We start from the raw sequence: 16,282 nt of genomic DNA, 5'->3' as shown, positions 1-16,282 counted from the left end.
TTTTTTTTAAGGAAACCTTTTCTGATAAGGCCTCAGCTCTGCTGCCACTGCTGTAACTTGGAGCACAGCCCCCGCTGGGGTCAACCCGCATCTCTCTATCATGTAAAGCATTTGGCAGGCTCCATTTTCCGTGCCTGCATCTGAGCACATCCCAGAGCTCTTACTGCGATGAGCGCTTTCCCAGGGACGGGCTCAGCTGACTTGCAAGCATCCAGGTGGGTGCAGCTGGCTCAGCCATTGCTGTGAGCACCCCACAGTCACGTTTGTGCTCAATGACCTGCCCACGTGTAGTCACCTCAGGTTCTGAGGCATCTACTGGCATGGCCCCAAGGCATCCAGATCACCACAGTTCTGCAGTCAGCACATGGGTTCCTGATGAATGGGAGCTAAAAACAGAAATGGAGCACTGTGCTGTCCTGCGTTCACCTAGTGCTTTGCAAACACCAGCTAATTAATCAACGGGCACCTGAGCAGGGTGAACAAAGCCACTGGCACCCTTTAATGGAGAGCAGAATCTGGTCTTCCAGCCTGGAGTGCCAAGTAAATGCTCCCCCGTCAGTATTCATAGTGCACCCGTTGTCATGGTATTGGAGCACAGACCGTCTGGAGGGGCTGTTTCCAAAGGGTCTGTTCTCATGAGCTGTGCTGTGACTTTCCGGTAGAGCAGGTGGAGAGACCCTGCTCCAAATGGCTTAGGGCTCACTCCCCTTCTCCCTGCATGCAGGGATCTCCAGGGGGGAAGGCTGGAGCTGGATCTGCCCTGTGACTAGGAGAAGTGAGTTTCATTGTGTTGCAGTAACATGTAGGGATCCGGTCCCCTTGCGATGGGTGCTACACGCACAAGGTCAGAGGCAGTCCTGGCCCTGAGCAGCTTTCAGACGAGCAATTCTGTCCTTACTGTGTCTCACGTTTCCGAGGCCTGTCCTGCACTTTTCCTGTTTGAAAGGCAGGGTTCAGGTGCCCGAGGTCGGAGCCCCATTCACGAGCCTGCAGACGTGTTTAGAAAGCATGTTCCAGACACCCTGCCGTCTCAAACGCTCGGAGAAGAGCCCAGCCACTGTTTACCATGGGCCCTGGCATGAGGCAGCCCCTGTAATCTCCAGTCCCCAGGCAGGAGCCTCCCCTCGGCATCTGCACGTGTGAGTGGCGATAGGGCGGAGGGCTGCTGCTGCTGATAAAACCCTGTGCCTGCTGGGATCTTGGGCACTTGTTTTGGAGGCAGAACTCACTGTGCATCTGTGCAGACCCCAAGCACGGACATGGGGGCTTCCTTTTCACCAATAGGGATGCCAGACCTGCTGCACCTACGGAAAGTGAGTACTTGGGCAGCCTCTAAAGGCAGCGGGGGGCTCTTGCAACTCAATTCCTGGGGGAAGGATAGCTGGGAGGCTGTTTACCTATACTGCCTGGCGTGTGTCTGTCAGAACTGGTAGCATGGGATCAGGGCCCCGTGGTGCTGGGCACCTGTGTGCACATGGTGAGACAGCCCCTGCCCCAGAGAGCTTGCAGATCAAACAGACGAGAGACACAGGATGGATCATTGTACAGATGGGGGACTTGGCCAAGGTCACACAGGGAGTCAGTGGCAGAGCCAGGAACTGATCTGAGCCCCTTGTTTCCAGGCTGGAGAGTTAAAAGCAAGACCATCTCTGCTCTCCACGCCAGCGTATTCTGAGCTGATATAGCTGAGGGGGAAGGGGGATTGGTTGCCAGTTTTCTTTTGTAACGGTAAACAGCAGCTGCCAAGTTGTCATCTTTGCTGCCCACCTAAAGCACTGGGTCAGGCGCACTGGGTGGGGTTTCCACGCAGGCTCCAACTGCCTTTGAAGCCATGCTAGCAGCAACTTTCCTTCACTAGGCGCAGGCGTTGCTCACAGGGTCCTGGCACAGCTCCCCTTGCCAGTGCAAGGGGGGATATTGTCTAAGCCGTGCTGCAGGCAGCCTTCCTCGGGGCCTTCTTCCCTAGATGGCTTAGAGCAGTGGTTCCCAACCAGGCATCCGCGGGTGCTGCAAGCAGGTTTCAGGGGGTCTGCCAAGCATGGCTGGCGTTAGACTCGCTAGGGCCCAGGGCAGAAAGCCAAAGCCCCGCCACACAGTACTGCAGCTCGGGGCTCCGAGCCCCACCACCTGGGGATGAAGCCGAAGCCTTCACGGTGCCCCCTGTGGCATAGGGCCCTGGGCAATTGTCCTGCTTGCTACCCCTTAATGCTGGCCCTGGCTTTTATATGCAAAAAAACAGTTGTTGTGGCACAACTGGGCCGTGGAGTTTTTATAGCATGTTGGGAGGGGGCTCAGAAAGAAAAAGGTTGAGAACTCCTGGCTTAGAGAGCACTTCTCATGCACAGCAGCCAGGATGGCATGAGAGCCCCTGTGTCTCAGCCACAGCACAGCGCCTGCCTCTCCCGCAGTTCCAGCACACTGATCAGTCACCGCTGTACAGATTCTAACAGACAGTTCCCTGCTCAGGGCTTTTGCCCACTGCATCCAGGCAGAGCAGGTGTGAATCAGTCCTGTTGAAGCAGGGCTAGAAAAAATGAGTGGGAACAGATTGTAGAAATTAGAAGCTGCTCCCAAGCAACATTTAAAAGCCTTCCCCTGGGCACAGAATGAATTTATTTGGAAGCAACCGGATTTGGGTCTGGGGCACTGTCAGTGGGTGCTGGAACCCAGCCCCTCTCCTCAGTGCTGGGAGCCATGTGCAGTGTCTGGGATAGATGAGGCTGGGTGCACCATACACGCCCTTCGCTGGAAAGGCTGCCCCCACTCTCTGGGCTGCACCAGGCAGGCCCAGAATTTGTCCCTGTTTTTTACCGGCAAGTGGCAATCTGTCACATACCTTCTGTGCACTGGGTTTTCCTGGTGTATTATCTGCACACCCCCGTCTGTACAGACTCAGCTATATTTATTTGCTGTCATGGTCCAGGAAGAAAGTGCATTAGTAGAGTAAGAGGTAAAAAATCAAGTCATCACGTTGCTGCTGTGTCTCTCTAACCAGCTGTAAGCCCTGGTAGGTTGTAATAAGAGGTGTAATGCATGAACAGCAAGCTCTAGAGGTTTGTCTTAAGTCAGAACCTGGTGATATAAAAATAGCATTCCCCGCTCAGGAGGCACAAAATTGCGGTGGGCTCCTGCTAGCCTCAGGAGGGAGCGACAGGTTTCACTGGGGTGTGCATGCCATGGCCCATGCTGACAGGAGCTGCAGCCATGTTAACTCTTTCATAGCCTTGGCTCCCCTGGTCAAACACCATGGGATGGTGTTCTATTGACACCTCTGCTGGTGCTGGCTGCCCGGCTGTTGATCCAGGGCGATCGTGATTTGTGAATAACAGGACAGACTCTTAATCCTGCTTCTCAGAAAACCCATTCGTGTCACATGGGCATAGTCTGGGAACAAATGTGCTCAGAGCAACTTGGTTTAAAACCCTTATCAAAGGGTTTTGACACACCGGCGCGGGCTGTTCCCTCCAAACTGCTCCTTGTGGCACCCTCCCTCTCTGTGTCCCCAAAGCTGCTCTGGCTGCAGCTGCCAGTCAAGTGGGACCCATCCACGGGGGGGAGCTGAGGAGCATTTCTAATCCTCAGCCACAGCAGCTGTTTAAGACCTTAAATGGCTCACCAGAGATCTAGCTACCCCAGGCTCTGAGTGCGCTGTGCATCGGTGAATGGCAGGCCGGATGGCGGTCGCCAAGAGTGTCTGTGTCGTTATTTGTGGTCGCAAGCGACTGCACATATACAACAGAGGTGACAAACTAGAAGCGGTTCCTGAGAATTTGGCCCCCAAATGAAAGATTTGAAATATGGTTTCCTCTCTCACATCCCTGCCAGGGTTTGTGTTCCCCGGCAAGAGAGAGGGAACACGGCGGAGTGGGAGTCAGGAGTCCTGAGTTCTGTTCCTGCCTCTGTGACTAAGCCGCTGTGAGACCTGGAGCAAATCACTTCATGTCTCTGTCTTTGATCTTCCCCCCTGTAACCCATGACAGTTGGGAAGGTTTATCCCTGATCCCTATAGGACTTGTGGTCTGCATTAATCCTTGACCTACAAGCTGGCTGTTAAATGGTGCCTGGAGCCCTAAGGATTAATGGAATCTCTTTGTAGTTGAAAACAATGTGGATTTGGTCAGTGGATGATCTGGGGCTTTGGGTGTTCTCTTGTGTTAGTGAGTACACAGAATCCTTGGAGCTAGCCTGGGTCATGCACGCCAGAGAGGCTCTCCTAGCTGGTTGGGTTTTATTTGGCACCGACCTCAGCAAGCTGGGTCAGCTAGCAGCCTCCCTAGGTCCCTGTGCCAGTCCCTTTCCCCTTCACCCCCGGCTTGCTGCCTCTGATTCTGGAGCTATGCAAGAGGAATTCAACTGATGCCACACGTCTCTCTCTGGTTGTGAAGGGGAGGGTTCTGGGGGCCAGAGAAGTGCTGCTGATGGCAGTGATCCTTTGCTTGCTGTGGAACATCAGACAGGCCACGGCGCTCATGTCCCAGCACAGCCAGCTCCACTGTCTTACGCTGGTGTCTGGGCCAGTTCAAAATACCATTTCCCAGTAAAATGGTTAAACTGGGGGCATTAAAGGGGAATTAAAAGGCATCCCAGCTGGCATAAATCCCTGGGCTGGAGATCCGGGGCTAGAAAGTTTCAGATACAGAAGGTGCCTGTAACCTAACAAATGGGGGAAAGGTAATGAAAGCAGCAAAATAAAATGTCTGGAGATTGAGAAAAGCTTCAGCCTCCCTCTCTCCCCAAATGATTTGCCATAGTTGGGGAAGTGCAATATGGATACATTGTACAGCAGTGTTAATGCTGTTTCTTCCTGGGCCCGTTAGCACGGGTGCTGCCTGTAGGGTGACCAGACAGCAAATGTGAAAAATCGGGACGGGAGTAATTGGAGCCTATATAAGAAAAAGACCCCAAAATTGGGACCATCCCTATAAAATCGGGACATCTGGTCACCCTAGCTATCTGCCAGGCCGTGGTCACAGTGCTGGGCTTGGACCAAGGAGGTTGGTGTCGGGCCCCTGTACTAGGGAACCTGATGAGGGAGCGAAGCAGCATCTCAGTGCTGTTTGCAGGGGCAGGGAGCGGACACTCGGGAGGCCAAAGTAGAACAAAGGGACCCACTGAGGGCTTAGAAACATGGGGCAGAAAATAGCAACCTGAGGGAGGTGCAGCTACAACATCTGGGAAGCTGTCCAGATGGCAGACATGCCACTTGGAAAGCTGGTGCGCTGGACAGCAATGGAGCGCCAGTTGGGGAGGAGCTTTCGGGGTGATAAGTAAGACAATGCTGTTTGTTTGGGGCTGCCTGTGCAGAGGCACTGAGAGCCAGGAGGTGGTGGGGGGGGCTTGTCTGTGCTGGGAAGTTTCATTGTGTTAGAACAGGCTGTAAAACCTGCCATAGTGCAGTGTAGACAAGGGCCGACCTGTTCCACACCCTGTCAGCTGGCTGTGTGTAGCCCCAGGGGGACCATAGAGGGTGAGCCATGACCGGCTCTCTGTTAGACCTGACAGCGTGTGTTCTAAGGTGCTGCAGCTTCTCAACGTAAGCAGCCGGGTGGGAAAGGACTCGGTTGTTGATCTGGGCACCTTGATACCAGCAAGGCAACAGCGGGAGGGAGGTGCCGTGCAGAAGATCATGATGAGGTCAGAAAGCAGGTGGGATGGATTTATGGAGAAGATTAGAAATGCTGCTTGTGTCTAACTTGGCTAAATGACCACAGGGACTATGGCTACATTAGCCTTCCCCTCCCCCCGAACCCGAGGAGGGAGCAATAGGCCAGTGCTGCCAGCATGTTCACCCCACTGCAGGTCTGATTTGAGCAGAGTTACACAGCACAGCCCCCCACTAGCAGGGGAGCTGCACTGTGAGAGGCAGTGGTTGGAGATCTGGAGGGCAGAGGCTGATAGACCCAGCCGAAGGGATCTGTGATAACTGGCCAGGTGGTGAACACGTGGAGAGGATTTGTTTAGGGTGAAGCTAGGAGCACTGGATGGAAATGAAGAAAGGGCTGAACCTCAGAAACCATTTCCCTCTGGAGCCATCTATCAGATGGCAGAGTCATACCCCAGGGAAGCAGTGGAAGCCCCGGCTACTGGGACCAGGTAACCCCGGTGTTAATTAGTATTCCAGTGAGTAGCAGGGGCCTTCTCTGTCTGTGTTCTGTACAACACAGCTGCGTGCCGGTGGTGAGCCATACTGCATGGGATGAAGCACAGGCTAATGCGCTGGAGGGGAGTGTCTTGCACTGGTCTCCAGGGACTGGACAGGAGTCCTTCCTACCCCTGCTCCGTTCCTAACGCCAAGTCTGCGAACCTCTGGCTTTGTTTCACGTCATTGGCAGGCTTCTCTGGCTGCTTTGTGTCCAAGGCCAGCACTGTCCAGCAGCACGCAGGGTTGGCTCTCCATCAGCTTGGCTGTGTGGCTGGCCATCACTCACCGCTGGTGCTGCTGAGCAGTGGGGATACCTGCGTGCAGGCAAAGGCAAAACTGCCTCTTCCCCTTAGCACTGCAGCTTGTCTCTGGGATGGGGCTGCTGCCCTGCGATCAGTGACTTCGCTAGCCCAGCCCTTCGCTAGCATGCACAGTCTGTCTGCCAAGCAGCTTATGTGGCAGGGACAAGGTGGCTTTGGGGCAGTGGACTGTCCTGACCTGGTTCCTCCAGGTTGACTCATGCCTGTGATGGGAGCAGCTTTACATCCTGTCTTGTGTCTGATTTAGCTAAGATAAAGCGTGCCACATGCTGCTCCTGAGCCTCAGACGTGTGGATTTGCAAGCAGATGTCAGCAGGACGCTGAGCAGGGGCTAAGTACCATGCTGATAGGAGCACATGGCTGTCCAAAGGACGTGGAGGAGACAGGAGTTTGAAGCTGTAATGTTATCACAAGTGGTAAAACTCAAGAGACAGACGTGCATTTAGTGGTTTAATTGGGTTGAATTGCTTTCAAGTTCTCCGCCTGAGAGCAGCCTAGGGAAACTTCACTCAGCAAAGCCCTGTGATAGAGCCGGCTCTGCTGTGTGCTTCCTTGCCAGCAAGGAGTGCCGAGTCCTAGGAGATGTCTACACTGCTGCCCGGCCATGACTGCCCTGGCTCTCAGACCCCGCAATGGGGGAGGGTCTCCAAGCCCAGGCCCAGCCCAAATGCCTACACTGCTATTTTTAGCCCCGCAGCCTGAGCCCAAGTCAGCTGAGCTGGGCTCAGACTTGGCGCGCAGGGTTTTTATCGCAGTGTAGACATACTCAGAGAGTTCAAGGCCAGAAGGGACACCAGGTCGTCTAGTCTGAGCTCCTGTATTTCACTGGCCACCAACACCCGCACACTAACCCAACAACCAAAGTGAGACCGAAGTGTCACAGCCCACAGCAGACTAGACTGCTGTGCGCCACAGGCAGCGAACAGGGGGGACCAAGGTGCCCCAGTGCCTGAGCCTCGCCCTGCCCCCAAGTGGCAGAGAAATGATTAAATGAGGTATACCCACTTGCAGGGTAGAATCCTGGCAAGTGACCCACACCCACATGGTGTAGAGGAAGGTGAAACCCTCCAAGGTCACTGCCAGTCTGACCTAGGGGGAAATTCCTTCCCAGCCCCACACGTGGGGTCAGTGAGACCCCGAGCGTGTGAACTAGAACCAGCCAGCCAAACACCAGATACAGAGAATACTGGGTGCCACCACAGTCCGCAGAGCCCTGGCCCACCCTGCCCAATGTCCCAGCCCCAGCTGTCACCATCGCTGATGCTCCAGAGGAAGGAGACCAGCCCCCTCTGGGGGGGACCCAGGCTGAAGCCCTGATGCTTGAGCTGTTAGGAACATAAGACAAACTGGAAGTGAGCCCCAGGGCTGCTGAGCCCTGCCCCTTCCATCATACACAGACTTGTCAGACAATCGCACTCATACGTTCGGACAGCTGTCTCTTAAAACTAGATGTTTGGCCCCACCACTCCTATTGAGAGGCTGTTCCAGAACCTCGCCCTCTGACGGGGAGAAACCTCCTTCCAATTTCCAGCCTGAATTTCTGCATGGCCAGTTTTTACCCATTTGTTCTTGTGCCAACATAGTCCTTGAGGACTCCTGGGAGAGTGGAGCCCACTTCATGTCTGCAGCCACTGCCTCTTGGGGGATTGGGACTAGCACACAAGCAGCTGCAGGACCCCCCTCCTGAGCCCACGTGTGAGTGAGGAGGCATCTGCCCATTCTGTTAGGTCGCAGAGTAGTCTGGGGCTGTCACGGCAGGCTCCCGGATCCTGAGGCGGACAAGGCTGGGTGCAATTTGATGGGTCACTTGTCTGCTGGCAGGGGGGTGGAAGCTGAGAAATGGTGTCTGGGGGATATTTAGCATCAGAGGAGATGTCTAAGCTGCAGTGGGTCCATTGCCACTGTCCCTGCGGGCCGGCTGGGGTCTCCGAAGATGCATCACAGAGATGCCAGGGTAAGGGGGAGGGTCTTAGCTAGATGGGTGAAAACTGCTATAATAATTGTACTGATTGAGGTGGAATAAATGGGCTTAAGAGGTTAGTATAACTTAGTCACCGTTCACCATCAAACAGTATTAAATGGTATTAACACCTATAGCCCATTTATTCCTTCTCAGTTCCCGGAACAGAACCATTGGTGCTGCTGCTGGACTCGCTGTTAGCTCTGTTTGTGTGGGGAGGGACTCCAGCAGCGGGAGCGTTCTGTGCAGGCCCCAGCTGTGCTGCATATCACTGGCCATGTGGGGAAAGCGTAAAGGCCCTTTCAGAGTAGGAGCTCAAATCGATAGCAAATCCCCCAGCTCTCGGCTCCACGGTAAGTGCGTCTCTTCCCACAGAGCCGGGCAGAGAGGCTGGTTTGGCTAGCTGCTTGCTGTGCTCTGGCCATTCCACTGCAGGTGGTGGAGGGGCCTGGGGATCTCTGCAGCAGCAAACACTGGGGTCATAGAAGAAAACCCATGGGGAGGGGCCAGAAAAACCGATCTAGGTATCAGAGCTTCCTGGGAGCCGTCTGGCAGGTGCCAGCTCTTTCCCCAGCACCCTCTCTGTCGGCTGGTGGAAGTAGTCAGTGCTGCCCTTGGCAGAGCTGTCGGGGCCAGCTCCTGAGCAGGACAGTGGGGAACTCTTTGGAGAGGGAGCCCTGGACCTTCTTTCCCTTCTCTCCTCTTGCTCTCCCTTCATTATGCAGAATCTGGGATTTGCTCTTGGTGGATTCCTCAGGCACCTTTCTCTGGGGCTGCCAGCCTGGGAAGAGTACAGTGCATAGATGTGCTGGACGGCCAGGGGATCCCTGACTTGGGTCACAGGCTTTGGGATCTGTTCTCTGCCATGTTCCTAGCCAGGTCATCTCCCTGGATCCTCCATGTGCACATCTCCCCTCCGTCGCAGGGAAGGTCCTCAGCAAATTGGAAGCTATAACGATTATTCCGCTGCTGCTGTCCACCAATAAATACGGCAGATGTACACCGTGCCATTGTTATTCAGCATTTCCAGTGCAGTCAGGCAGACGGGGGTGGGGGGGGCTTTGTGCTCGGTGCTGTACAAACAGTCCCTGCCCCAAGTCGCGTACAGTCCAGCAGACAAGCAGGCGGGGAGAGTGGGGTAACAAGTGTCTTACATCTGCATACCCTTTAGTCCGTCAGGAGCAGTGATCACTACATGCTACCTGCCTAGCTCAGTGACTGAGGTAACATTGCTGAAGCAGCCTTAGCCTCCAGGGACCCTAGCAACTGGGGGCTGAACTCACGGTGCTGGGTGTTTGCATGGAAAACATTATCTGCTCAGAGCTTCCAAAGGCAGCGCGGGCTCCCTGGGCTGATATAAATGTGTCTGTGTTTCATGGAACAAGGTGGAGTTACTAGTAACCTCCCTTCCTTTATCAGCCTTGTGCAGAGTTGCTTGGGTGGGACTGAAGGGGAGGAGATGAGAGCAGGACTCTGTCCCTGTCCAGTGTCCTGAGCAGTGATCTGGGACATCGATCCTCTGACCACGGGCCTGGAAACCCAGCCTGAGCCCAGGTTTAGGGACTTGCACAGTCTCTCATGTATGCATTTGTTAACTACAGGAAGTTTATAGCTTTCTGTTTGCAGCTAGCTCCAGCAGTGCCCCAGAGCAGTGGTTACTGCAGGGGACTAGGCGCCAGGGCTGAGGTTCCCCCGCTGGCTCTTCCAGCTGCTCACCACGGGCTTTGGGCAGATACTTGGGCCTGCGTTTCGAAAGTGGCTCCCAATTTGGGTGAGTCCCACAGAGGCTGGTGCAGCGAGTGCAAAGTGAGTCTGAATCGAGAGCCTGACGTGTGTGTTGCATTGGGCTGGACTGCTAGGAAGAGCCCAGCGCTCGGGACTGAAGGGAAAGCCCCGTGCCGGGGAGGGACAAAGGGGGAGTAAATCGTCAGCAGAAAGCAGGTAGAATAAGAGTAGTGTAATGTGCTCCTCTGGCCGCTCGTCCTGGGCGTTGCAAAGCCCTCGGCAAAGTCTGGGTCTGATCCTTCTCCCATCGAGTCTCTCTCGTCTTTGCGTTCAGTGGGCAATGCCAGGAAGAATATCTCCTCCCATTGGACTAAACTGTCCCGGAAAACTGCCCGGGAGACAGAAAGGCACAGAGACTCGGTCCAGACAGTTTGAAGACAGAAAAATACAAATGGCTTCTCTGTGTATGGAGGCAATGAGTGCGTGTGGGCGTGCAAGTACTTGTGTAAGTGGTGAGTGAACATGCTGGGGTGTGTGTGTGCAAGGCTGATGGCAGACACATCCCTCTGAGCTCCTCTCAACCTGCCTGCCCTTATTTTAAGAATGATGCAGAAGGTCCTTTTGTTGGAAATTAGCCCTGCTCTATCATCCATTTGATACTTTTTCAATGGCTGAGTTCATCTGCTCTGGCCTCTGACATGGTGACTCACTGATGTAGAAGAGAGTCGCCATGAAAAGACACCCAGAAGTGACAGACAGACACACTGTAGCGCCAAGAAGACAGTAGAGTCACAGATCTGTTTCCTGTGCCGCTCACATCCAAGCCGAGCCGTCCCCTCTTCTCAGGCTGCCCGCGTTGTCTGGCTGCTGCTGTCTGACATCGTAGGATGCGATATGCATCCCTGAGACATGCACATGGGTTGTGGGGAGAAAAGCAACAGTTTGCCTGGCTCCCCCAGGCCTCAGCCTGGTCTGCAGGCCCTGTCCCCCAGCAGTTGGTGGCCACAAGGACACCGCAGCCCCCCTCCTTGGTGGCATGCATTGACCATTGAATGCTAGGCTCCTTGGCATGTCTTTTCAGTTCATCCTCTCTGCCGTTCTCAGGAGGGCACCACCAGCTCCGATCCACGCCCTGGCCTGGGCAGCAGCCAGCTGCTTTCTGGAGGAGGCTCAGTAGTAAATATCCCCACTGACAGAATAATGGAGAGAAAATGAACCAATTCCATTAGCGTCTGGCGAGCCCTGCAGGGCCCGCGCTGAAGCGAGGAGGGAGCCTGTATTTTTAGCCAGAATGCAGTGTAACTTACTGGCTCGCACAAAGCCGGGGAGTAGCTAGCTAAGGAGGGGGTGAGGGGAGACCAGGTTTGGGTTTCAGCTCAAGTGCTGGACTATGGCAGTTCGACAGGGCAGGTCCGGTCCAGACACGGCTGTGAGTATTCAACACGCCTCTCGTTTGTGCACCAGGCGAGCTCTGCTTTGCTTTTCTGTTTGCTTTCTAGCTGCATTCCTGGCCACCTCCCTGCTCTGCTCTGTGCCTGGGCTTTGGCAGCCACGGGCTGTTGGAGCCCGTGGAGTTATCTCATTTTAATCATCGCAGCGCTGTGTGTTATGGACAGGGAAGCTGTACTGTGCTCTGCGCTTCCAAGGGGATTTCTCTGCAAGGTCTCTGGGCAGCAGCTGAAATGCCCACAGCAAGCTGAGGTGCTGCCCTTCCGCTGCTCCTGACTGAGCAAAGGAGGCTTCTAGCAGGCTCCAGAGCTGGAAAATCCCTCTGCATTGAGGCTGCAACATAAAATGCTCAGCTCTGCCCTGCTGTGAATCGTGGACTCTCCAGCTCAGCACCCCGGGCTCAGCGTGCAAACTGTGCACTGCCGAGCACGGCATGGGGACGTCTCTGGCCGCGGGTCCTGTCTATCACAGTAGATAAACCTGATTGAGCAGAAGGCATCTCAGTGCCACGTGATGCCTCCCTCGTTACTCTGCACCATAAACAGCAGGTCAGTCCCTTGGAGTTGGGTCTTCCTCGGAGGGCTGGAGGGGGCCAGCAGGCAGGGGGGTTCACACAGACCGCACACGCTCGCCTGGCATGAGGAGGCTGCTCTGCTGTGATTGGAAACCGTAGCGCTGCCTCCAGCACCTCTTCCTTGTTATGCCAAGTATGCTCACGCCAGGAGCCTTGCTAGCCAGTGCTGAGTCCAGCGGCTCCTGCAAGAAATGCGGCTGAGGAACTTGCTGCACATAGGGCTGAATGGTGGCAAGGACTGGGTGAGCCTGGTGGGCTGGGTGCTACTGGGGGCAGCCAGTGCTGCTTTGATGGGATGGCCGCCCAAGTAATAATCAGACTCTTGTTTCTCTGGCGCGTGGGATTGGATTGATAGCAATAGCCGGGGCTTGGCTGCATGTCCCTGAAGTGGGAGCAGAGAGGTCAGTCGGCACTGGGTTATCGGACCAGGAGGCTGCAGTTGGAGTGGAGAGAGAGCTGGGTGATTGGGATGTCCTCACTCTACTGAGCGAACCCACAACTACTGCAGAGAGAGAAGAACAGAGCCCCAAGCCCAGACACTGCTTCAGCCTGCAGCCATGGTACCGCTGGCTTGTGTAGCAGCACCCGTGCTGTGCGTCATGCGTTCCAGAAGGAGCACCCTGCCCTGAGGGCCTTGCAGTCTCAGAGGAGCACCCAGCTTTGCTCATGGACCGGGCTGAGGTGGGCCAGGCACTGGTGATTACGTGCTGCCTCATGCTGGGTCAGAACAGAGAAGTCCCCCTGCCTGGCATGAGGGGTGCTGTGTTGCAGAAGTGGCTGCCTTTCCACTGAGCGGGCCTGCCCACTTGACAGACATGTTCCAAGGCACCTGGTGAAAGATGACTCTAGGGGTCAGATTGCTAAGAGCTCAGACTCCGTGTGCCATGCTTACCTGAATATCTGGCCCTAGGTGTGTGAACTCTGGTGTCCTGGGCAAGTCCCAGCCTGGGTCATCACCTACTGCCACTCAGCGTTTGCCCCATAGTTTCAACTGGATCCACTGTTCTTCACTTCCTATCCCAAGTTGTTGCATAGTGTTACTTAAACAGCTGCTGCATCACCCCAGAGGTGGCTGCATTTCAGTTGTGGCTGGATTCCTAGTTCCTGTTTGTGAAGTGTTGTGTGATCCTTCGGGGTGCAAAGCGCCCAATGAATGTGTGTTACTGGCATTACTTCCGTTGCTTTAGTACAGAGCAGCTCAGCCTTGTGACACTGGGGTCCCTTCTAGGCCCATTTGAAGGGTTTTCTCCAGAGAGCAGAGTTGGTTTTATTATCATTGTAGTTTAACCCACACCGGTTGTTGTAGTTTCTGTGCCAAGAGACCCGGCTTGTCCCAAGTCACTTCTCACAACCTTTAAGCATCTCCGCCCCAGTCTCGCTTTGCTCTGCTGCTAACAAGTCATGATTTGCTTTGAAAATGTTACTGAACCATGGCTGGGGCCTGCCAGCCCTTGGCCAGCTCTGCTAATAGGTGCTCGTCCGTAGAGAAAGGGTGGCCATGAGCTTACAACTCTGGGCTGGAACGCCGGAGATCTGGGTTCCTGGCTCTGCCATAGATTGCCTGTGTGATTCTGGGCAAATCTCTCTAGGCCTGGTCCCCGTATGTGACAGAAGGGTGGTTATCTTTCCACCCGGCCAGCCTGGCCTGTTTACAGCATAAGCTCTTTAGGGCAGGGACTGTCTCTGTGTATCTGTGCAGAGCCCAGACCCCTGGGTGCTGCCATAATACGCACCCTAATGCCCACAGGCAGTTCTAGTATCGAGGGAAGCCGCTAGGTGTGGCCTGGGGATGGGCCTAGCCAAGGGTTTGACTTGCTAACCAGCTCTCTTGTCTTCCCCTCATGTTAGCTAACGCCCCCTCTTCCTAACACCGACACGGCAGCAAGCCGCAGCCCCAAGCATGCACTCCTAGGAGGCTATGGTCAGAGGCTCAGGGTCTGCATCAGCGTGCGAAGCGCTTCTCCCTGCCCCCCCGCCCTATGCTCTGTCACCTCCTGCTTTATGACCCATGACTATATTAGCATCACCCTGCACAGGAAGTGCAAGGTTAATAATAGCCCAAGTGTCTCAGTTAGCCATGTCTCACCGGGGGCTGTGCCTGCTTCGCTTCCTGAGGGGCATTGCGTTCCTGCTCAGGCTGGGGGCCAAGGCCAGGGGCTGTGTCCCAGACAAGCGCACAGAGCTGGGAGGGGGCCCCGCAGAGCCAAGCAGGACCAGTAGCGGCTGGAAATGGTTCTGGATAAACTGGTGAGATGTCTGGTGTGGAGAAAGAGGGCTCTGTAGCAAGCTTGGGTTCATTGTTGATTCGCGGCATGTCTATTTCAAGGGATTTTTTACTGATTTCCATGCCAAGAATGGAGAAATAGTCCATGTCCCTCCCCCACTGACTTTTCCTGGCCAGGGGAACAGGACCCTGGGCCAGACAGATGTGCCCAGCTGTGGTCAGGGGTATTGCTGGGTTATAAACTTTGTAGCTGTGGAAAGCCTGGCTCTGTGACTAGCTTCTCCATCTCTCCCCAGCTGCTTTGTGTCAGGCCAGCCTTGGGAGCCTCGCCATGAAGTGGCCAGGGACCGCGTCCCTCATGGTGCCCCATCCATCCATTCCCTCCCCTCCTGGTCCCAGTGCAGCCGTCGCTGCTGGGAGGTGCAGCCCCGGTCAGGTGGCTGGCTCTTTAACTGCCTCACACCGAGATTGTGATGATGCTGGAATGTTTGCACTGCAGTAGCACCAGGGCCGGCTCCAGGCACCAGGCACCCAAGCTGGTGCTTGGGGCGGCACCTGGAGGGGGGCGGCGCGGCGCTCCGGCCACCGAGGAGAGCCGAGCCCCCGCCGGGGCTCGCCGCCCTGCCCCCGGCGCTCTGGCCGCCGGGGGGAGAGCCGAGCCGCCGCGGGGGGCGGCGCCCCCCCCCCGCCGGGGCGGCGCGGCCCCCCCCCCCCCGCGGGGGGGCGGGGGGGGCGGCCGGAGGCTTTTTTGCCTAGGGCGGCAAAAAAGCCAGAGCCGGCCCTGAGTAGCACCCTAGGCCCTCTTTCTGCGAGGTGCACAAACACATTGGGGGTGACAGAGCTCTCCTCCCATCCCTTCCATTGACCCAATGCAATCCCCTCCCAGCACAGCTGGGGGAGCCTGCCCTGCTGGCAGGGGCCGGGAGGGGAAGCGGGGTTGGGACAGGCACAGTGGAGGGTTTGAATGGGGCATTGCCTGTTGTTGCAGCGCTGAGAGCCCTGCTCCCTTTTCTTGCACATCCGGCGGCTGGCTCAGGCCTTTCAGCGCCGGTGAGAGCCAGGCGGGGTGAGAGCACTGGGGAAGGAAGCCATTTCCCTCGTGTTCCTGAGCTGGGTCTGCATATAAATGGCAGCTTTGCTGGGGGGCACTTCAGCCACAGCTCCTTCTGCTTCACCACAGACCCCCAGCCAGGCTCCAGCACTGAAAAGGCTGCCTGCTAGCGACAGGCCCTGTGCTGGTGTAGGACGGGGACAGCAGGAATTGGGGGGATGGGGTGATTGAGCCCATTGTTGATGGAAAATCCCCGCTAGGTGGCCTGGAACTGGCTGGTGCAGCTTGTTCCCTATAGCGTGTGCTCGGTTCTGGGAATGACTCATGCCCCTAGCCCTGCAATGGGTACCCTGCCCCGACATGGGGCTGATAGGAGCCCAGGCACATGCTGACTCATGTGCTCTCTTTTCTCCCCCAGGCCGATACTGCAACCAGCTTTCTGAGGGCTGCAAGATCCGGGAACCTGGACAAAGCCTTGGACCACCTGAGGAATGGGGTAGATATTAACACCTGCAATCAGGTAGGTGTGGATTGCCACGGGCACGCAGGGGCGAAAGAAAATGCAGGCCTGTTATTTACCAGGCTGCACATGGCAATAGACTATATTGGTAAGGGATGCAAGGAGAGTATGGGTCACGCTGCAAACTGCAGACACACACACACACAACTAAAATTAATCAATTTAAAGTTTTATTGGGGATAATTACAAGGGGTAAGGGAGCAGCGTTTGATTAGCTAATAGAGTTAATGAAACTTAAAACACACAATGACTAAAATATCTACTAACAATATTTATAAACAAAGATGCAGCAATTAGTAATAACTGATACTTACAAA

The 16,282-nt window shown here is 55.4% G+C and overlaps 1 protein-coding gene across 7 annotated transcripts in view; it reads left to right on the top strand.

Annotated features, from left to right (window-relative positions):
* Positions 1 to 1,232: 1,232 nt before the first annotated feature.
* Positions 1,233 to 16,282, top strand: part of ANK1 (ankyrin 1) — a 68,008-nt gene continuing 52,958 nt past the window's right edge. For all 7 annotated transcript variants that reach the window (XM_026658413.1, XM_026658396.1, XM_026658410.1 and 4 more), the window contains exons 1-2: positions 1,233 to 1,313; positions 15,864 to 15,965. In XM_026658413.1, the coding sequence (XP_026514198.1) occupies positions 1,260 to 1,313; positions 15,864 to 15,965 (156 nt within the window). In that variant the 5' untranslated portion in view covers positions 1,233 to 1,259. The remainder of the gene's footprint in view (positions 1,314 to 15,863; positions 15,966 to 16,282) is intronic.

Source organism: Terrapene carolina, unplaced genomic scaffold, assembly GCF_002925995.2.
Source record: "Terrapene carolina triunguis isolate 2854851 unplaced genomic scaffold, T_m_triunguis-2.0 Scaffold53, whole genome shotgun sequence".
In the NCBI taxonomy this organism is placed as follows: domain Eukaryota; kingdom Metazoa; phylum Chordata; order Testudines; family Emydidae; genus Terrapene; species Terrapene triunguis.
The sequence above is the reverse complement of the archived record's forward strand: the minus strand, read 5'-3'. Positions and strand labels throughout refer to the sequence as shown.